Source organism: Onychomys torridus, chromosome 16, assembly GCF_903995425.1.
Source record: "Onychomys torridus chromosome 16, mOncTor1.1, whole genome shotgun sequence".
Taxonomy (NCBI): Eukaryota; Metazoa; Chordata; class Mammalia; order Rodentia; family Cricetidae; genus Onychomys; species Onychomys torridus.
The window spans coordinates 2158068-2180551 of NC_050458.1; the positions used below are offsets into that span (position 1 = coordinate 2158068).

At 41.0% G+C, this 22484-nt stretch overlaps 1 protein-coding gene across 4 annotated transcripts in view; it reads right to left on the reverse strand.

Annotated features, from left to right (window-relative positions):
- Positions 1–22484, reverse strand: part of Nipal2 (NIPA like domain containing 2) — a 99703-nt gene that overhangs the window by 13104 nt on the left and 64115 nt on the right. For all 4 annotated transcript variants that reach the window (XR_004946800.1, XR_004946799.1, XM_036208725.1 and 1 more), the window contains exons 6-8: positions 14024–14120; positions 4799–4934; positions 2985–3073 (exon numbers count right to left, since the gene is read on the reverse strand). Coding sequence is in view for 2 of the 4 variants with exons in the window: in XM_036208725.1 (XP_036064618.1) it covers positions 2985–3073; positions 4799–4934; positions 14024–14120 (322 nt within the window). In the remaining 2 variants the exon portion in view is untranslated. The remainder of the gene's footprint in view (positions 1–2984; positions 3074–4798; positions 4935–14023; positions 14121–22484) is intronic.

The window sequence follows — 22484 nt, forward strand, 5'->3', positions numbered from 1 at the left end:
AGTCCCAATGATTTCTTCATTTAAGGCCCAAGAAACTTTGCAGAGCTTTTATTAAGTAGGAAATTTTTAAATCACAGACCATCTGAAACTAGCTGTGTGTGGGGTGGGTACCAGTTTTACTGGTATCTTTTAGAAGGTACTCTGTAGGTACTGGAGACACCATGGTGAGCAGGGCGAGCCCCGCCTTTAGGAGCAGCTTACTCAGTCTCAACCTCACCTCTTCACTTGCAGAATGAGCCACATCCACTTCTGCTGAATGTTCCACATGGATGAGCACTTCCCAAACACTCCTTGTACTGTGATGGACCTCTCTTTAATCATGTGAAGGTTTTTGTTAATCTAGGCAATGCACCCTAATGATAACTTCTCTAAGGGCATGTAACTTGTATCTACGTGTCCACTATTCAGTCAAGTAGTAATGAGTTTGTTTGTATACACCTCCCCCCAGGGTTTGAGATTTCTGTGTCATCAGAATGAGTTTCTGGAAATGAAATTTCTGTTTTAGAGAGCAGAGACTTTCTTTTTTTTATTTTAAAACTACATTAAAATTGTAACATTTACCATCTTAACCATTTTTATGTATGAAGTTCAGTAGTGTTAAATGTATTGGTATTGCTGCATATTTAAATCTGACAACAGTTTCATTTTGAAAACTTGAATCTGTACTCTGATCAAGCATTTTCTCTTCTCTTCTCTGGTAACCACCATGAGTTTCTTTCAAGTACATGGGCTCACTATTTTCCTTTTCTTTCTGAGATGGACTTGATTCTCTTAATAATGTCCCCGTGTTTCATCTGCATTGGAGCAAGTGGCAGAATTTCCTTCCTGTTAAACGTGAATAGTATTCTATTGTGTGCACTCATCACATTTTCTGTCCACTCATCTGTCAATGGATACTGGGATTGCTTCAATCTTTTGGCTATTATGGTTATTGCTACAAATTTGTGTTCATTTTTGGGGTACATACACAAGAGTAGAATTGCTGGATTGTAGAATAATTTTAAAAATTTTGAGTAACTGCATACTGTTTCCCATAATGGCTATATAATTTTATATTTCCATTTACCAATAGTACAGGAGTTAACATTCCAATGTCTCATATCTTTGCTGTTACTTTTTTTTTTTTTTTTAATTTTAGTAGTGGCCACTCTAGGGTTGGAGTGATTACTCAGCAGTTAAGAGCATTAGCTGCTCTTCTAGAGGTCCTGAATTCAATGCCCAGCATCCACATGGTGGCTCACAACCATCTATAACTGTAGTGTCTTCTGGGGTGCAGATGCACACGCAGACAAAACACCATACAAATAAAATACATAAACAAATAAGCCTTTGACTGGGCATATTCCTTTAATCCCAGCACTCAGGAGGCAGAGGCAGGCAGATCTCTGTGAGTTTGAGGTCTTGTAGTGATTTCTAGGACAGCCAGAACTACATAGAGAGACTATCTCCACAACAAAACAAACAACACCACACCAAAGAGTAGTCATCCTCTGGATTCGTGAAGTGCCATCTCATTTTCTTTCCATGCTGATTACTAATGTTTAGCATCATCATTTGCTTGTTGGCCATTTTATATTTTCTTTGCAGACACATTTAGTTCCTTTGTGTTGACTTGTAGAATCAGAGTAGAAGCTTTTTTAACACCATTGATAATACCAGGAAACTCAGTCTGGGAGAGTAGCGCCAGCTCCCCAGCCCTGTGAGGTGCCCATGACAGCTCAGGTTTGTCCATGTTGGCTACTGCAATAAAAATCAACCTTGGCAGGAAGGAACTAGCCATTTCACCTTTCAGCTATACCTTTCATTGCTGGGAGAAGAGGCCATCAAAAAGCTTCACTGCTATTCCACATGCAACATCAGATGAGCTGTTAGCATTTCCAGAAAGTCCTGAGCATTATATACAGCCCTATTAGCTCAGGGAATTACATTGTTTTTCACATTTTTCTGTATATTGATTATTAGGGTATATGTCATATCTGTAATTCTTCTTGCTTTATTTTAGTTTTCTGATAATTCTAGGGCACACCAACATACAATCTTTTATCACTTTCACTAGAAAGCACTAGACACTAAAAAAGACAGATGCCTTGGGATATAGTCTTTTCTTACAGTATTTCTTTGAGGTTCAATTTTTTTGGGTAACAGAAGGCTGTATGAATTACTTCAAGAACCTGTCCACTGGCCTGGGGGCACACATCTGTGATCCCAGCACTCAGGATGCAAAGATAGGAGGGTCATGAGTTAGAGGACAGCCTGGGCTACATAGCAAGTTCCATAGCACTAGCTTGATGAGAAAACGGCAAATACATCAAGTAGCTTGAGATTATTGATAATATTGAGCCAGGGCCTATCATTATCAAATTCATAAATGATTTACTTGAATCTAGTCTACTTTGGTTTGGACCAAGTTTTAAGTTTGTACTTTTTTAACATTATTATCTCTGCAAATGTAAAGGTATTTTCATTAAAATACAAGAGCTCTAAGAGAGGACTAGCAAGTGTGGAAGTTTGTCAGGCCTTCAGTACAGTGGTAAATTAGGCCAGGGACCCTATTCTGTCATTAAGGTGATGTGGGCACAGAGGATGAGTTCAAGGAACTGGGGTGTTTAGCCTGCAGGAAGACTCAGGAGGATTTTCCTGTCACTTTGATTAGCAGGAGCTGCAGGCAGAAGACTGAGAAAGTAGAGCAAAGGTGAGTGTCTTGAATTCATAAGGAAACTAATTTGAGCTCCAGAGTAAGGAAACACTTTCTAGTCATTAGAACTCTCAAGTTAATGAGAGTCATCAAAACAGGGCTTAGCTGCATAGGAAGCAGAGAGCACCAGGGAGTATTCACACAAAGGAGAGGACCATGGAGGAAATTAGATACTGGTTGGAGGCTGGGGACATGGACTCCCAAAGCTTCCTTGTTCCTCCTTTGAGTCTTAAGATATCTTGTACTTGTGCTGGAGTGGTTCCACCTGCCATGGAAAGCCAGGACTCACCTGCGACGATGGCACTGGCTGTGAAGAAAACATGGTTGACTGGAACCACTGTGGTCATCGTGTAGAGCTTTGTGGCTTGATTCAGGAACCTATAGGAGATGACGATTACTGAGGCTCCAGGTCAGCAGCACTCAGCAGCACACTAACAATAACTTGAAGAAATGCATGCTCTGTAGCCTCAACTACAAAGGAGAGGAAGTGCAGAGGAAGGGCACTTCCAATCAGCGGTCCGAGCTTCGATGCATCTGATGTATGAGATCAGATGTCAGGTTTTATGGTCTGTTTAAACCAACAACAGTAACAATGAAAAGCAATTAATCATATTCCGAGGCCACAGAAGTTTGAGTTGGAAGTGATTCAGACTGCTGGACCGGTATCACACTGGGGCTGATTCATTAGGATAGACCTTAGAACCTGTAGAATATCATATCTGGGGAACATACAGCTATCCACTGACATGCCACGTGCCAAGAAAGCAGACAGAGAAGCAAAGGAATGTTTAATGTTTCAAAAGCAATGCTTGGTGCTCCAGCTGCAGAGCACATGTGGGAGCTGAGCTTCTGCTCCAGCCACCCCCAGGAACTCAAGTTCCCACACTGGCTGTGCTCAGGCAGAGACAAAGCAGTACCTTGCATGGGCATTACCTGGGAGCTTTCAAAAAGTTAGGTAGGATGAGTGATCTGCTCACTCTCCAGCAAGGGACTGGATGTCAAGAATAACTGAAAAAAAAAAAGAGGTTTGTGGATAAAGCTTGTGTGTGTGTGTGTGTGTGTGTGTGTGTGTGTATACATGTACAAACAAATGAGAATCAAGGTGGAGGACTACATTTTCACTCTGTGAGAGAGTTAAACAAGGCAGACAGGATACAGTCTTCTTTTCATTGTGTCTGCCTTTAAATTCCTGAACGTGCTATAAAGTAATGACATGAATCACTAAATCCCCAGACACTGCAGCAGCACCGATTAATTCCAATGACAGAGGCGGCGAAACAGAATGGTGAAGTATGATAAACACACTCCATCTTAGGAAGTGGATTTCTCCTGTCTCAGGCCCAAGATCTACTTACCCACAGGACAGACTGCTGCCATCTGTAGAACAAGCCCCACCCCTTATCAGCAGTTTGAGATCTGGTTTCCTTCTGGGCACTGGGAGGTGCTTCTGCATAGTGTTTTGGGGTGAACTCTCTGGCTAACTCAAAAGAGCCCAGCAGGCAGAGGTTCAATCACAATGTGAAAAGTGGGGAGAGTGGTTAAAACAGATGGAGGTGGGGGACAGGAATTAAAAATGTTCCATGTCACCAGTATTAGGACCCAAGAGAAACATGAAACAGTCATTCCTAAATCCCATGGGTATGAAGGAAATTCTGGCCAAAGATACGAAGTTCTGGAGAAAGGGTTTTCCTCTGGGCCAAACGTCTGTTTTCATCCATCTCTGGTCAATTAATGAGCATGAGCTAAGAGATGGAGGTGAAGGGTTCATGCATTGCCTATATTTAGAAAGAAGCCCTGGATGTGGACCTGCCCCTTTGATTTATTGCTAATGACAACCTGTGTGCGATCGGTATTAATTACAAGCAGAAGAGCCTCAGGGAAGCATTGAGCACATGTAGCTGGATGGCAGCCTCACTTTAGAGTGTGCAAGATGCGAAGGCAGTTCTCAGTACGAACTAATCACTGGATGGAAGAGGAAAGCAAGGCATGCTGGAGAAGCCAGAGGTCTTTACCTTGAGAGACCATTTTAACTATCATCTAAGCCAGTGCACAGAGAAGCCCAGGAATCCTGAAAGGTCACTGAGTTTGTAGACACTGACTTACTTGACTTGGAAAACACAGGAGGCGATCATGATGACAAGCATGATATAGAAGATGGCGTAAGTTAGCTGCATTTTACCCGTCACAGAGAGAGTGATCATGCCTGAGACAGCTTTCACTGAAATCACAGTCAAGGAGGCTGGAAGACAAGAACACAAAAAAATACATATTTGAGACCAATGTACAGATACATATCTGAAGTTTACTTGCTGGAGTGGCAAATGTGCCAATTATACTTTCAGGACCAAGTTGGGGAAGGTGTGTGCCAGGGCGGACACACACAGGGCTCTGTGGCTCACACTGTGTCTGCTATGGGTGGGACGGGGGTGGAAGGCCTTCTACTCCGCAGCAAGGTGCTCACTTTCCAGCCCCAACTGCTGGAAGGCTGCCACAGAGATGACAGGAAGCACTCTCAGATGGGAAAGGCAAAGACAGTGAGGGGAAGCAACAGGCCAGAGCGCCAAGGCCTTCCAGGGAAAATGACAGACCACAGTGCGAAGTCTAAAGCTGAACAGGCAAGAAGACAGGAAGCAAAAAGCTTCACCAAGCACCCTGAGTTTACAGAGGGTTGTGTGAAGATTTTGTTAGTGGGTGTCATGTACTTTCTGACAAAGACAATAAAGTGAACCAGGACTGGAACTGAGTATTCATTTCTCAGACTGAACCATAAATATGACACTTACATGAGCAGCATCTTCTGATGTTCTGTGCTGAGGAGGGGCGCCGGTGGGAACAACTTTTCATAGGTTCCAGAAATCAATTAAGAAAAATGGACTACAAAATGGACTGGCAAAGAAGCGTGTATTTTCTTCTCACATTTCTATAGAATCCAGAGGTTTTTATCTGTCTCAGATCCTCTGAAATTATGTTGCAAACCATTTCATACTTCAGCTGAAACCATAGAAAATTCTCAAGCAGGGGCTGAGGAGATGGCTCAGTGGGTAAAGTGTTTGCTGTGTAAATACAGGACCTGAGTTTGAATCCCCAAAACAAATGTAAATACTGTGGCTGTGTGCATCTGTAACTGTACTGCTGGGGGTGGGGTAGAGGCTGAGCAGTGGATCCTGGGAGTTTTCTGGTCAGCCAGTCTAGCTCAAATAGCAGGCTTCAAGTTCAGTGATCTCTCTTAAAAAGGTGGAAAAGCAACTGAGAAAGACTCCTCAATGTCAGCCTCAGGCCATCACCCATGCCCAAAGGAGAAAGGCATACATGCAGCACACACAGATACAGTACACATAAAAAGAAAATTCACAAATTTTTTTTACATGAAATCAAGTAATTACAAGCCAAACACAATGTGAAAGGGAAGAACTCCTGTATTACTGTTGTTGGTCTACATGGGTCATAATATATCAGAATGTTTTCCTTTTTAGCTTTTAAAAAGAACATATAAAATATATAAAGAATATATTTAAAGTAGGTAAAGACCATCCATAATTGTATTTTTCAAAATCTGAAGATTCACTATAATTTGAAGAATACTAGGGAACACTTCCAAGCTAAGTATTTTCTTTCAATTAAAAGTCTTAATTATCAGAGATTAGGAGACAAATTCTAAAATGAATCTCCAATCTGAGCCAGGAGGTCTTATAACTTGGGTCCACTCCATCTCAAAGTGTCTTCTCACCTAATCTGCCACATCTGACTGAGACCCAGTCAGGCTTTAGGTAACCTCTGGATTTTAAGCTCTGTTCATCTGTACATCTGTACATCTGTATGTCACTTTGGTGGTTAAGTCTGTGGGTCACTCTTCAGGGACCCCAACTTCCTCCTGAAACTGGAGCACAGTGCGGCTGCAGCCGTGTGGTCTGGCCAGGCAGGTCTCCCAGAGGGCTGATTAATGGAGAAGTAATTGAACACATTGTTCCAATAGCTTCAGAACCTCAGGGCTATAGAGGATGTTAGAGGCCAGCTAACTTAACTGCCATATTATTTCAAGTTAAACTCAAGCCACCCCCCCAACCCCAAACTAGAATTCTTTAGAAAGCTGCTAAACAAACCACCAACTTCTATAACTGATCATACTTTGGATGTATGAATAACTGCTATTTTTGTAATTCTTCAAGTTATTTCTAGGCTGGTTATCAAACACTACAGAGTACTTGTTTTTGCTATTCTTGAGTCGGGGGAAGGGGAGGGTTGCTGGTGAGAATAGTCTGAAATTCACAATTGTGACACAGAATCAGTGTGATGTGTATTAGAGACCTCTGCATACAAGGAAAGATGGCTGGAAACATCATTAAGATACTATCAGTTGTGATCTATGATACTGGGAGTATGATAAAATTAAATTTAAAATATCTACAAAAGAAAGGAGGTAGAGCAAGGGGAACACTCCTCCACTGTTGGTGGGAGTGCAAACTTGTACAGCCACTTTGGAAGTAAGTGTGGTGGTTTCTCAGAAAACTGGGAATCAATCTACCTCAAGACCCAATGATACCGCTCTTGGGCACATACTCAAAGAATCATACCACAAGGACACATGCTCAGCTATGTTCATAGCAACATTATTTGTAATAGCCAGAACCCAGAAACAACCTAGATGCCTCTCAACCAAAGAATGGATAAAGAAAATACATATACATATACAAATACATATAAAGAAAGTACATATACACAATGGAGTACTACTCAGCAGTAAAAAACAATGACCTTATGAAATTTGCAGGCAAATGGATGGAACTAGAAAATATGATCCTGAGTGAGGTAACCTAGACTCAGAAAGACAAACATGGTATGTGCTCACTCATACGTGGATAGTATATGTAAAGCAAAGGATAACCAGATTATCACCCACAGCTCCAGAGAAGCTAGGTAACAAGGAAGACCCTAAGAGGGACACATGGATCACCCTGGCAAGGGGAAATAGATGAGATCTCCTGAGTAAGCTGAGGGAAAGGGGGACAATTGAGGGGAGAGGATGAGGGATGAGATCATAAGGGAACAGGATGGTCGAGCTGGAACAGGGATGGAGTGGGAGAGCAATGAAAGAGATATCTTGATAGAGGGAGACATTATGGGGATAGGGAGAAACTGGGTACTAGGGAAGTTCCCAGGAATCTACAGGGATGACCCCAGCTTAGACTACTAGCAATAGTGGAGAGGATGCCTATCCCAGTAATCAGATTGATGAATACCCTAACTGTCATCATAAAGCCTTTCTCCAGTAACTGATGGAAACAGATGCAGAGATTCACAGCCAAGCACCAGTAAGTCCAGAAGTCTAGTCAAAGAGGAGGAAGATGGATTCTATGAGCAAGGGGCATTAAGATCATGACGGGGAAACTTACAGATACAACTGAACCAAGCTCGGGGAACTCATGAAATTTAGACCAACAACTGTGGAGCCTGCATGGGACTGGACTAGGTCCTCTGCATAAGTGAAACAATTGTGTAGCTTGGTCTGTTTGAGGGGCCCCTGGCAGTGGGAATAGGATCTATCCCTGGTGCATGAACTGGCTTTTTGGAGCCCACTACCTATGGTAGAACACCTTGCACAGCCTTGATGCAGGGGGAGGGGCTTGGACTTGCCTCAACTGAATGTACCAGGCTTTGCTGACTCCTCATGGGAGGCCTTACCTTTTCAAAGGAGACAGGGGGTGGGCTGGGAGGGAAGGCTTGGGGAGGGTGGAAGGAGAGATAAGAGGTTGGTATATTAAAATGAATAAAAAATTTCTTAAAAAATCTATAAAAGCATATATGTTCATTTAAAAATTAGAAAATGCAAGAAAGCTTGGAAAAGAAAATAAAAATCAATTGTCATGCCTTTTATCCCAACACTTGGGAGACAGAGGCAGGCAGATCTCTATAAGTTTGACGCCAGTCTGGTCTACAGAGTGAGTTCTAGGACAGCCAAGGCTACACAAGAGAAACTCTGTCTGGAAACAAAACAAAACAAAACAAAAAAATTAGTTGTCATGTTTTTTATAATTTAATTTTATTTTATGTTCATTGGTGTTTTGCCTACATGTTTGTTTGTGTAAGGGTGTCAGAAGCCCTGGAATGGGAGTTACAGACAGGTGTGAGCTGCCATGTGGGTGCTGGTAATTGGATTGGGACCCTCTGGAAGGGTCGCCATGCTCTTAACTACTGAGCCACCTCTCCAGCCCTCAACTGTCCAGTGCATACTCACCCTCAAGTCATCTGTCAACATTTGGGCATATCATTATTTTATTTTTTTCAAGGAAATGTATCACAGCACATGACTCACAAAGTCTACACACTTAGAAACTTATTTCCCATCTCCACTAAGTGTTTTCTATGCCATGAAGCATTCTAAAGACTTTTATTGGCTGTCAAAAATGCCTTTGTATGAGGTGTATAATTTATTTTGACAATTTCCTATTTTTGGATATTTAGACTGAATCATTTTTTCTCTTACATTAAAATGAGGCTGCAGTGAACTTTTCTGAACATAATCCATCCATCATTCTGCCTATTTCTGTGGGAAATCACCTGAAGGGGAACAGTGTGTTGACAGCCGTGTGAGAAGGCTTCTGAAACAGCCTCACAGACAGCCTTCTGGAGTCCTGCTGTCACACAGTGTCAGTCTTCATGACACACATTTTTATTGTTTTCTTCTATTTTCTCTATTTTCTTAATCAACAACCACAAACACATAACCCTTTCGCTGCTACAACACATTCTCCCAGCATCCTGCTCATTCCTGATTTGATTTCTGGCTCTCCTAGTTTAACGCTTAGTTCTTTATCCCATTCTAAGGATTCCTGGGTGACTAGATACTAGATTAACATCTCCTGATCAAAGCCATCAATATTTCAGTTGTTTTTGCATTGACAACTGGAGTGTGCTAAAAATAGGGTGAGATTTCTGGATCCCCCAGCATTCTGATCCTTGGGATGACTGTGCATAGAGACCAGATTTTTTCTTTTTTTTAAAGAAAGGAGGTCACAAATTATCATTAACAATACCCACCACACTGTGCAACAGAACTCAAAACCTAAACCATGCTAAAATAACAAAAAACCCTCACTAGATTTATCCTGAGATTTCATTGACATTCAAAAATTGCTAAGAAAATACAATTTAAAAGCTCTCAATACATAAAAAATGGTCAATGTTTGAGGTGATGGATATATTAACTATCAGTGTGATCATTAACAATAGTGTTCATAAATTATAACACCCCTTTCCCCCGTAAGTTTATATAGCTATACATTGTCAATTTATAATTAAAGTCTCTAAAATTAGGGGCATTTGAGGGGTAGTTTGGAAACCTAGTACAGTAGAAGCTTCCTAAAACATAGACATATTTGAAAGTGATCTAAATGAAATTGCCAACTAATGGGGGAGACAGAGCCCCAACTGTCTATCTCTTGTCATCAAATGAAGCTTCCAGTCTTGGGATGGAGTTGTTGGTCAAAGGGATTTCATAGGAACCCCCAAACAACCCAGGCTGTTACCAAGACTTAGGTTGCTCTCCACAAGTGACAGCTCCCTATTGCTGAGGACAACAGCTACACAGCTCACTGAACATGGAGAAACTGGGCTGGCACCTGCATAGAGCCGCCACCCTTCTTTCTAGCATCTTTGGCACAGGAAGGTACTCTGAACATCACCAAAAGAGATGTCAGCACCAAGTCAGCTGCAAACCCTCTGATCTACAATAGTGTCCTGCCTGCGGTGATTGTGACATGAAGCTTGTGGGAGTAGCCAATCAATATCTGATTTGACTTCAGGCCCACTCCAGAGATGGACTTGATACCTAACACTGCTTGGGTGACTAAGAACCTGAGAATAGATAGCCTGGGAATACAGGGTAAAACCAAATGCTACTGGTCTAAAAGAAAAGTAGCAATAGGAATGACGCCTAATGCCATTCTGTTCTACTCATAGACCAGTGCCTTGCTCAGCCATTGTCAGAGAAGCTTCCTCCTGCAGCAGATGGGAATAAACACAGAGACCCACAGCCAGACACTATGCAGAGAGTGAGAGGCCTTGGAACACTCAGCCCTAAATGGAGGTCTCCATCAAATTACTCCCTTCAGGGCTCAGAGAACCCTGAATAAGACGAAGCAGAAAGAGTGTAAATGTCAGAGGGGATGGAGGACACCAAGAAAACAAGGCCTCTAAGTCAACATGATAAAAACACATTTGAACTCACAGTGACCGAGGAAGCATGCACAGGGCCAACATGGGTCTGCCTTCCAGGTCAGTGTTTTAATGGGATTCCTTCGTGAGTGGATGACAGGCTCTCTCTTTCTTGTGCCTTCCCTTGGGCTCTTTTCCTTCTGTTGGTTTTGTCCAATTCTGATGTGTTGGGTTTTGTATTATCTTATTATATTTTACTTTATTATATCTTTTTATTATTATGCCTTAGAAGCCTGTTTGTTTTCTATCAGAAATCCAGATGTGAAGGGAAGTGGGGAGGAGCTGGGAGGAGTAGAGGCAGAGGAAACTGTAATCAGGATGTGTAGTGTGCAGGAAAAATAAAATCTGTTTTTAATAAATGGAAAAAAAATTTAAAAAGTGTGTGTGTGTGTGTGTGTGTGTGTGTGTGTATAAGAAATGATGTTACCAGATACAGGCAAGACAGCTACTCATTGGAAGCCCTTTTGCTTCACCTTTCCGTTTGTTGCTTATTTTTGAGATAGGGTCTCATATAGCTCATACTTGGCCTCAAGCTCAAGTATGTAGATGATTCTGGCCTTGAACTCCTGATTCTCCTGCTTGCATATCTGAAGTGCTAGGATTACAGACATTTTGAGCTATCACACAATCAATATCAGATCAACAATAAAGACAAAACTACCCACGTACTTCCACTCCCTCTCACTCACCTCCAAGTTTGCATCATGTGTGCTTTTGTTTTTAATTTTAATTTTATGTGTGTGGGCATTTTGTGTGCACGTATGTCTGTGTCCCACTTGCATGCTGTTGCCTGCAAAGGCAGAGGGAGGCATCAGATCCCCTGAAAATGGAGCTACAGATGGTTGTGAGCCATCTATAAGTTAAAAATCAGGCCGAGAACATTAAAAGTGACAAGCAGAGGCATTCTGAGAAGAACAGTCTTGTGTAGCTGGGCATGGTGATGCACATCCTTAATCCTAGCACTTGGGAAGCAAGTGGATTCAAGGCCAGCTTGGAGTACATAATGAGTTCTAAAACAGCCGGAACTGCATAGTGAGACCCTGTCTAGGAGGAAGAGGAGGTCCATCAAATCCAGGTCCTCTGGAAGAGCAGCAAGTGTTCTTAATCACTGAGCCATCTCTCCAGCCCTTCACGTGTGTTTCAAATCATATGCAGGGAAGCACTCTGTGTGCTACCTTTTCCATTTCATACAACTCTATACATTTTTCAAATCTTCCCACGACTTTCATAACTACTTTTTTTCTTGTAAAAGTCACTAGTGACTAGCAACAATTTCCTATGATCACAGTATTAATCAACAATTGTAGGTTTTAATATTAAGTATTTTCATAATGATCTTGAATCCATGTGCTTCAATTCAATCTGGGTTTTCACTTTGTGTGGTTCAATATTAGATGGTCCAGTTCAATACTAAATATTCAGATTTTCTATCTCAATGCATTTGTATGTCTCTTTTTATGTTCCATGAGCAGAGAGAAGTCTCCTATGCCTCTTACCTTTCTATTAGTGTAGATTTCTGAGATTTTCCCATAGCATATTCAACATGAAGCACCACTGGACTAGACTCTCTTCTTCCTCTTCCTCCTTCTTCTTCCTCCCTCCCCTCCTCTTCCTTTTAGACAGGGTCTCACTATGCAGCCCTGGCTGTTTTAGAACTCATTATGTACTCCAAGCTGGCCTTGAATCCACTTGCTAGGATTAGAGGTGTGCATCAGCTTGCCCAGCTAGACTAGACTCTTCTCAGAATGCTTCTGCTTGTCACATGTAATGTTCTCAGCCTGATTTTTAACTTTAGTAAAACATGATACCCATTTTCTTCTACTTTAGGCATAAGTACACAGTTCTAGGAAAAGTATATATGTATATACATTCAAAACATTTCACATCTGGCAAGGCTGATCAGAGAGGGAGCTGGTCCTGAAGGAGGCCCTTGCCCTAGTACCAAGTGCTAATCATGGCAGGTGTAGAGACCTGAGAAGGCAGGGGCTTTGGAAGGACTCATTCTAGAAGATAGTGGGCATGTGTGTGGCTATTTCAGCAACTCACACAGAGTTGTACTCATGTACATGGACTGAATCCAATTCAGAACCATTTTGAAAATTAAACTGAGAGTTTCTCTGAAGTCCAATTTGAAAATCTTTCTTTTTAAAAAACTGGTTTCATTTACATTTATGTTCACAACTTTGATCTTAATTCTGTTATGCTCCTATTTCAACTTCCTTTTATTTTCAATATTTTTCTATATGGTGTACATTTTTCTCTTTTCTTGTTTGCTTTTGAAATAAACACAAAGTTCCCCTCTGTTTTCAGCAGATGGTGTTTTGTGTAGGGTATATTTGTTTCTAAAAATAAGTGTCATAAACATAAATGCTCCAGTGTAGAGGAGAGGAATAACTAACTGATGAGGTAGAAAAATAGGAGCTCAGCATCTTGCTAATGGGGAAGGGTACACCTACTCCAGTGACATCAGTACAGTCTATCAAGTTTGGTCCATCTTCCAGCAAAGCGGGGTTAAAGGAAGAGTTCTAAATGAAGTATCAAGAGAAAATTTCTCAGTATGGGCTGTGAGCTGTCTTAGTGTTGGCATAGAAGCATATGAGAAAGATCAGGAGGAATGGGAGAAAAAAGGGTCTGAGAAAAAAGTACATAGAATATAGTTGGTTATCTAAGCATCAGGTTTCAACCTTTCCAGGAGCCACTGGGACAAAAAGTAAACAAAGAAATATAGTGCTTAAAAGAACCATGCTTATACATCATGTTATCCACATTTAAGTTAAAAATATAAACAGGAGATCTTGTGAAGCAAGTTCTGACCCAAATTGAGTTCATTAGTTTCTTCCTTTCAATATTTTCAATTATTCTCTTTAAAAATTCTTCAGATTCTCAGGGAGAAAAAGTTTAGCAACAGATAAAAAACTTAAATGTATTTGAAAAAGAATTAAATATGTATAAATTGAGAAATGATATGCAAACTATAGTTTGTATAATTTGGACTCTCTTTTTGAGGGTCAGAGGTAGAAAACAGAAACCGTGAGAAAGAATAGCATGTCCAGGTCTTTCCCTCAGCCTCCTGACTTCGCACAGTGAAGAGACTCAGAACATGAAGCAGGTCCTTACCAAGGAGTGCCACCAGGGTGAGCAGGATCACAATGTGCCTCATTCCTTTCCTTTTATGGAAATACAGAAGGATGCAGAAAACTAGGATTTCTAAAATCTAAAATGAAACAGATTAAAAAAAAAAAAAAAAAAAAGAGTGAGTTACTCTATATATCCCACAAGATGCCCAAAACATCTGCTTGGATTTGCCATGGTTCTCATGAGGACTGGGGTGACTGAGGTTCCCAGGGCTGACTGCAAATGCAGGGCAGAGCTTGAATACTACCTACCTACCAGTGATGCCAAGCCCAGCTCTCCAGGTTCAGCTCCCCCGCCATTCTAGTCTCATTTACCCAACTGTTTCCTGTCCCTGTGTGTGCTGAGCAGACATGCTGTGTTAAATTGGACAATCCCTTAACTCTTGAGGCCTCACTTCCTGCCAGGCCCTTTCATAGTCATGCGCCACCGCAGGGGCTCCCAGCTGCACCCCTTTACCCTCCGCCAGTCTCCTTGCAAAGCTGCAGCCATCTTCCACTTTGCCTGACTCTCCTTGGCCTTTCAACATTCTACCATTTGGCAATCCAGAATTATTTAAAGTTTTGGATTAAGGAAATGTGGCACATTAACACAACAACATTTTACTTAGCTATGAAGAACATTCAGGAAAATGGGTGGAAATTATATTACATTAAGTGGAATAAGTAAATCAGACTCAGGAAAAAAAAAGAAAGAACTGTGCATGAGATCCACACAGATTGGTACTGGGAGTGAAAATGTAAGTCAGGCCCAGCCACTCTTTTGCTTGAATTCCTACGGCTTTCCATCTCTTGTATATTAAAAAACTAATTTCCTCCTGGGTAACAATGTTTAGCTTCTGCACAGACCTCCTAGATGATCCAGTCTGTGCCAGCCATGGCCTCTGCTCTCTTTCTCCTTCCCTCCCTACCTCCTCCGCTCACCCTAGCACAGCTGAACAACACTTTCATAGGCTCACAGGTCAGGAGAGTTGAGAACCACTACTCTAGTTCTTCATTATTCCCAGACTTCCCTTCACCAATCTGATTCACTCTCAGCTGAAATGTCACCTCCTCTGAGACTTCCTGATGGCTAAGAGCCACCCTGTCCCCTGCCACATGCTGGCTTCAGGTTGCTATGGCCTGTTTATCATCATCAAGCGTGTTTCTTGCTCTGTTTCTTCTCTGTCTTCCCAACTAGAGAGACACCAAGCCAGTTCAACGGAAACAGGAACTTTGTCTGGTCTGTTGGTCACTCAATGAGCATTTATGGAATTCACAAATCTATTTCAAATAGCTTGCCTGCCAAGCAAACTTAACATCCAATAAATTGAAAGTCTAAAATTTTGCTGTGTTTAAGAAAAGCCTAGTATCATTTTCAACTCTCAGTGTTTGGGGTTTTTTACATTTAAATTTTTGCCACCCCTAAGAAACCTGAGACCCTGCTACAGTTATTTTTGGTAAAGAGGTGGCACTCTGCAGTGAAATCATAAATATGAAGATTTGCTTTTTAGACAAATAATTGTTTTTTCTTTAACAATCACTGAGTTAAGGACCTCACTATTTTCAGAATTGAGTTTTACTTATAGAGCCTTCTCTAAATAATGTAAATTTCTGTTTGGGCTCTGGATCCTGCCATTGGCTAGATCTCTCTCAATTAGGAAGTTTTCCATATACTATGGAAGATTAAACTATCCTTTCAACTTTTCCCTGGTAAATGATGCCAATTATGATCACTTTTCTGTATAGGACATATTTGCAAGGCCATTAACTATGTTGCCCTACAAAAGCTATCCAAGTGCTCCCCACGCCTTCCGTCCAAGTGCTCCCCATGCCTTCCGTCCAAGTGCTCCCCACGCCTTCCGTCCAAGTGCTCCCCATGCCTTCTCTCCAAATGCTCCCCATGCCTTCCCTCAAGTGCTCCCCATGCCTTCCCTCCAAATGCTCCCTATGCCTTCCCTCAAGTGCTCCCATGCCTTCCCTCAAGTGCTCCCCACGCCTTCCCTCCAAGTGCTCCCCATGCCTTCCCTCCAAGTGCTCCCCATGCCTTCCCTCCAAGTGCTCCCTATTCCTTCCCTAGAGCTGCCCTTGTGACATTGGGTGCCTCAGTCTCCTTCCACAGTTAACAGGAAGACCTTCTTGGCCCAGTGTCCCTCAGTGTAGACATCCAGTTCTCACCTGATGGAGCGGTAGTACTGGATTTGTTACCAGGGGAGAGAGTCCTCCTCATGAGCACAGCAAGGACCATCTGCTTCATGTCCACTCTAAGTTTTGGTGAGGCAGGATATAGAGAGTTGTAGCTAGTTCTAAAAATCATGTAGAAATTTCTCCTGCTCAAATCCCTCTCTGTGACTTCAGATAATAAACATGAGTTCCTATTATCTAAAGAATGGCTGCAGTGGTACTGGACTCCACCTTGTGTCAAGAGGTCACACAGCTCCCAGGGATAAAATATTCAAGCAGTATGAACAATGTCCATTTTTTTTCTCAGACGGCTGTAGCTTTATGGGTTCCTGCACCCGATGGAGAAGCCACAATGCTGACTGGCTTCTGTGAGCCCAGTATACACTGCTCTCAGGGCTCTCCTTGTATCAACTTACCAACCCTGTCAACCACCTTAGGAGAAGAGTACTATAGTGGATATCTGTTCTACCTATGACCCTGAGGTACAGCCCCTCGAGATGTAGCAGGTAACTGTTCTGCTAATAGCCTCCAAGTACCTGCCCCTGGGGTGTGGTGTCAGGGCTACCCTGAAGACCTGAGATGCATGTGTGCTGCTCTCTTCTTCTCTCACTGTGGGCTTGGGTGGTGCGGACTGACTCGGGCATCAGAACAGCGTGGAACTGTACCCCAGCCTTCCAGGACCCTGCAATGATTCTCCTATTCTGTCTAGTGAGTTCTTTCCTAATAAATTCCTTTTACCCTCTAAGCAGACTCCCGTGGATTTCTCGCTATAAGGTACTATGATTATCTTCATTTTATGAGTGAGGAAACTGTTGTGTATGTGGGGCATATTAAAGAATACTGCCCCCAGAATGCAGAATGACGCCATCCCACCCAAAGAGGCCCATGTCCTAAATTCCCAGAACATTTGTTTACATTATGGCATATTGCATTGGAGCTTTGCAGCTGTGGTTAAGGTTATGGACCTGAAATAGGAGGTGGTCCTGGACGAGTCAAGCATGTGAGTTCCTGGAAGCAGAAGCCACTGTAGTCAGAGAGACTGGCAATCTAGGTAAGACTGAGCCAAGCACTGCTGAAAACCCGGAGGAGCTGGCAAGTGATGGATTCCTCCCTGGAGGCTATGGAAGGAACGTAGCCTATCAGCACCTTGATTCTAGTCAGGGCCCAGTACAGCAATTCATTTCCGTTGTTTAAAGCTTCAGAGTGTGACAATTTGTTATGAATTCATAGAAAACTGATTCAGGTTTTGGTTCCTGAAGTTTTTTCCAAGGAATTGTCTTCAAGATAACTTTTCTGAGTTGGGGAGGTGGTTTGAATAGGAATGGCTCATGTGTTTGAATGCTTGGCCGATAGGAAGTGGCACTATTAGGAGGTGTGGCCTTGTTGGAGGAAGTGTGTTACTGTGGAGGTGGGCTTTGAGGTCTCCTATGCTCAAGCTGTACCCAGTGTGGCACACAGTCTCTGTTTGCTGCCTGTGGATTAAGATGTAGAACCCTCAGATCTTTCTCCAGGACCATGTCTGCCTGCATGCTGCCATGTTTCTTGCCATGACAACAATGGACTAAACCCCTGAAATTGTAAGCCACCCCAATTAAATGTTTTCCTTTGTAAGAGTTGCTGAGGCCATGGTGTCTCTTCACAGTAATAGAAACCTCAACTAAGATAGTTGGTTTTGGAGCTTCTTTTCCCCTCCCTTTCTCCTCCCCTTTCTCCCTCCCTCTCCATTACCCTGGCTACCTTAGGACTCATTATGTAGACCAGGCTGGCCTTGAACTCACAGAGATCCACTTGCCTCTGCCTCCAGAGTGCTGGGATTAAAGGCATGCACCACCATGCCTGGCACTTTGGGGTTTTGTAATTGGTTCTTGAATCCAATTAGAATTAATGGCACTAGATACCCTGTTTTGGTAATATGGGGTCAATGGTAATCTAGGAGATGATATATCAAAACAGATGAATTTCACCAAGCTGAGTTTATCTCCTATTTTTCTTAAAAAAAAAAAGACTTACTTTCATTTACTCTTTCTCCCTCCCCCTCTCTTCCCCCCTCTCTCTCCCTCTTTGTGTGTGTGTGTGTGTGTGTGTGTGTGTGTGTGTGTGTGTGTGTGTGTGTACACTTGAGTGTGGGTACCCATGGAGGTCAGAAGAGGGTGCTGGATCCCTTGGAACTGGAATTACAGGTGGTTGTTTAATCAGCTGATGTGGGTGCTAGGAACTGAAGTCCTTTGCAAGAGCAGCACGTGCTCAAAACTACTGAGTCATCTTTCCAGCCCCACCCTTTTTCTTTTTTGCAAGCTGAGTCATTCAAATAACTTTTTATGTCTCACAGAAATAGTGTCTGTTAAGGTTCTCTGTAGACATTTTGATCCTTGGTAGTCAGTTGCACTGATCCTGCATAGGCTGTTCAGTTAAGTGTTGGAGTGTGTCCTCCAGAGAAAGACAGCCTTGGTTTCGAGTTCTGACTCTCTGAATTTGTATTTATTGACTTTGGCCAAGTTATTAGACCTCTCTCTATGCCTCAGTTTTCTCTTCTGGGAGGTGAAGGAGACAATGGTGCCCACTTATAGGACTGCTGCATAGGTGACGTGCAGAATGAGGCCACAGCTGTGCATAGGCTTTGCCTGCTCTGTAAGAGCCCTCTACTGTGCATCCCCTGCTGCAGACACATGGTGGTGTTCATCTAGGCAATGAAGCAAAGGGATCTCACAGAAAAGATGTTTAATAAAAACACAGGTTCACAGTACCAGATGGTGGGTGCTGAATCAGCTTTGTCAGAACTGCAGACTTAATAATCAGCATTGGGGCATAAAGTACTTCAAATGATAGGTTTGGCCCTGCCACTGCTGACTTAAGGAAAGAAAATGAGCACTGTGTAGATTATCATATGAAGGATTTTATGTTCAGAACAGAGGTTTCAGTTTGAGTAGTTTATTGGAAAGTCTGGGTGGGCAAAAGAGTCATCACCAAGCCTGCCAAAGAGCATGATGTAATTGAGGCTTAGGCTGGACCTCCTGTGTGGGCTGCAAAGAATACGTTATCAGGTGTGTTGTTCAAGGAAAGGCTCTATAGCTCTTGGTCAAGCAGGACATATGGGACTAAGGACACTTAAACTCATCTCCTTCCTTAAGGACCTGTGAGCCCACTGACACAGATGATGGACTCCTCAGAAGGACTGTGTTATGTAGTGTCTTTCCAAATTACTCTGATCTTGAGACCCCATTCAGCCTGACTTTCGGCAGTTTTCAGGAAGAGAACTACTCCTCTGCAGCAGATGGTCTTGGAAAAGTTGAACCAGTGGGTGAGCAGACTGATGTTCTCCCCCTGCCAACAGATATCAGACTTCTCAAATCCCTTTCTGCACAAGAACACCAGGACAGGCTCCTGGCCTTGTTGTGGTGAGGCTCTCACTTAACAGAGAATTGGAGATAACACAGACACCCATGGCCCATGTGATTACATACATGAAGGGTGAGAGATGAGCTGGTCTAGAATATAACTTTACAATTCCTTGTGGAAAATGTAAAACTGATTAAGACTTTTGAATATCTTTATTTATTTGATATGGTGGTCTGATCAGTTCTGAAAAGCAATTCAGATGCTGTAATTATATTTGGTGTAATACAGAAACAATGAATGGCTTGTCAAAAACTAGTCTTCTGGGGGTGATGCTGAGACAGGGTCTTTCTATGTATCCCAGCATGCCCCTGAACATGTGGTTCTTCTCCCTACCCTTCCCGAGTACTGTATACTGATTACAGGCATGTGCCACCATACCCACCTCAAAGAATAGTCTTAATATAATTATGACCTTTGTAAAAACTAAACAAAAAAACCCCATAACTGAAAAAAAACACCAAATCTGCCACATCTGAAAATTGAACTTCGATTATTTACATGTTCAACAGATTTAACCCAAAATTCAGCTCAAAGATCTTAGCATGGAACCCATCACTCCTAGAGTTCTTAGTGATGCAGTTACAAAATGGATTTGATTCCAAACTAACATAAAATTGATCCTCTAATGGCAACAGTGCTGCTCAACTGTAACTTATTAAAGACTTATTTTATGCTATTTTATAAATATCTAAAAGTAGTTACACTGTTGTGTGTGGAATTTATTTTGAAATAGCTTTCATTATTATAATATAGTTTTCAGAAGTAGAAGTCTCTCCGAGAATGATAAACTACTTTCCTCTCTATTACCTAGGTTACAATATATGCTACAGCACACTACACTACAGTACACTACACTATACTATATAATACTACTCTATACAACATTATACTACAGCATACTACACTATACTATAGAACACTATTCTATACTACACTATACTATAAAACATTACTCTATACAACACTATTCTATACCATATACTATACTACACTACACCACACTATACTACAGCATACTACACTATACTATACTACACTATACAACACTACTCTATACTACACCATATTACACTATATATACTATACTACACTATATTATACCACTATCCTATACTATATTACTCTATACTGTACTACATTACTCTACACTATACTATACTACATTACTCTATACTATACTATATTACATTATACTATACTATACTACATTACTCTATACTACACTATATTATACTACATTACATTATATTATACTATACTATACTACACTATACTATACTACATTATATTATACTATACTACACTACACTATACTATACTACATTATACTATACTATACTACATTACTCTATACTACACTATATTATACTACATTACATTATATTATACTATACTATACTACACTATACTATACTACATTATATTATACTATACTACACTACACTATACTATACTACATTATACTATACTATACTACATTACTCTATACTACACTATATTACACTACACTATATTACATTATACTATACTACACTATATTACACTACACTACACTATACTACATTATACTATACTGTACTACATTACTCTATACTATACTATATTACTCTATACTATACTATATTACATTATACCATACTATACTACATTACTCTATACTACACTATATTACACTACACTACATTATTTATACTATACTACACTACACTATACTACATTATATTATTTACACTACACTATACTATACTACATTATACTATACTGTACTACATTACTCTATACTACACTATATTACACTACACTACATTATATTATACTATACTACACTACACTATACTATACTACATTATATTATTTACACTACACTATACTATACTACATTATACTATACTGTACTACATTACTCTATACTATTCTATATTATGCTATACTATACTACATTACTCTATACTACACTATATTGCATTATACTATACTATACTACATTACTCTACACTACACTATATTATACTACACTACACTATACTATACTACATTATACTACACTATACTACACTATATTACATTACACTACACTATATTATACTACACTACACTATACTATATTACACTATACTATACTACACTACATTATACTACACTATACTATGTTGAATGGGTAAGTAAATAAATGAATTTAAGAGTTAGCTTTGAGAACATTTCGTTGTGAGAGTTTGGGGATGAGGGGTTAAACTGGGAGGAGTTTGTGGAGGACTGGGGAATACGGTCAAAATACAGTGTAGACATGTATGCGATTCTCAATGGTTAAAAATATTATATAAAATAGTCAGATTTAGAAAAATACCAAAATGTAATTGGAGTATTTTGGTCCATATGTAAGGTTTAATAAAAAGTCCGTGGACTGGTGATACATCTCAGTAGTAGAATTCTTGCCTGTTTTCAATCCTCAGTGCCATGAAGGAAAAAAAGAAAAGTAAAGATTTAAAAGGCTGTTTGGTCCTTTTCAGATGTATTTTCTGGTACTAAAAACAATACAAGATACATCATCATTAAACCATGCAGTTTATTCCAGGAAAGAAGGCTTGATGCATCTTTAATCTCCAGAGGATCTAACTCAGGCTATTAATTTTCTGGTCTATGACACTATGTCACTTTTTTTGTCACTGGACAAAGCATCTGTTTTGCCCGTAGGCAGAAAGTTGTAATGTGTTGGTCAGATTTCAAGCCTGCACAACCATGAAATATTTAATAAAGTATAAAGAACAGAAGTAAATCAGAGATTAAAGCTCCTTCTAGTGCTTAGAGGTGATTGATGAAAGCTGTGGTAGTTAAAAGACTCTGATGGTAGACAAGTAAGGAAGTAAGTGGGGTGGAGTGGAGGCAGAGTA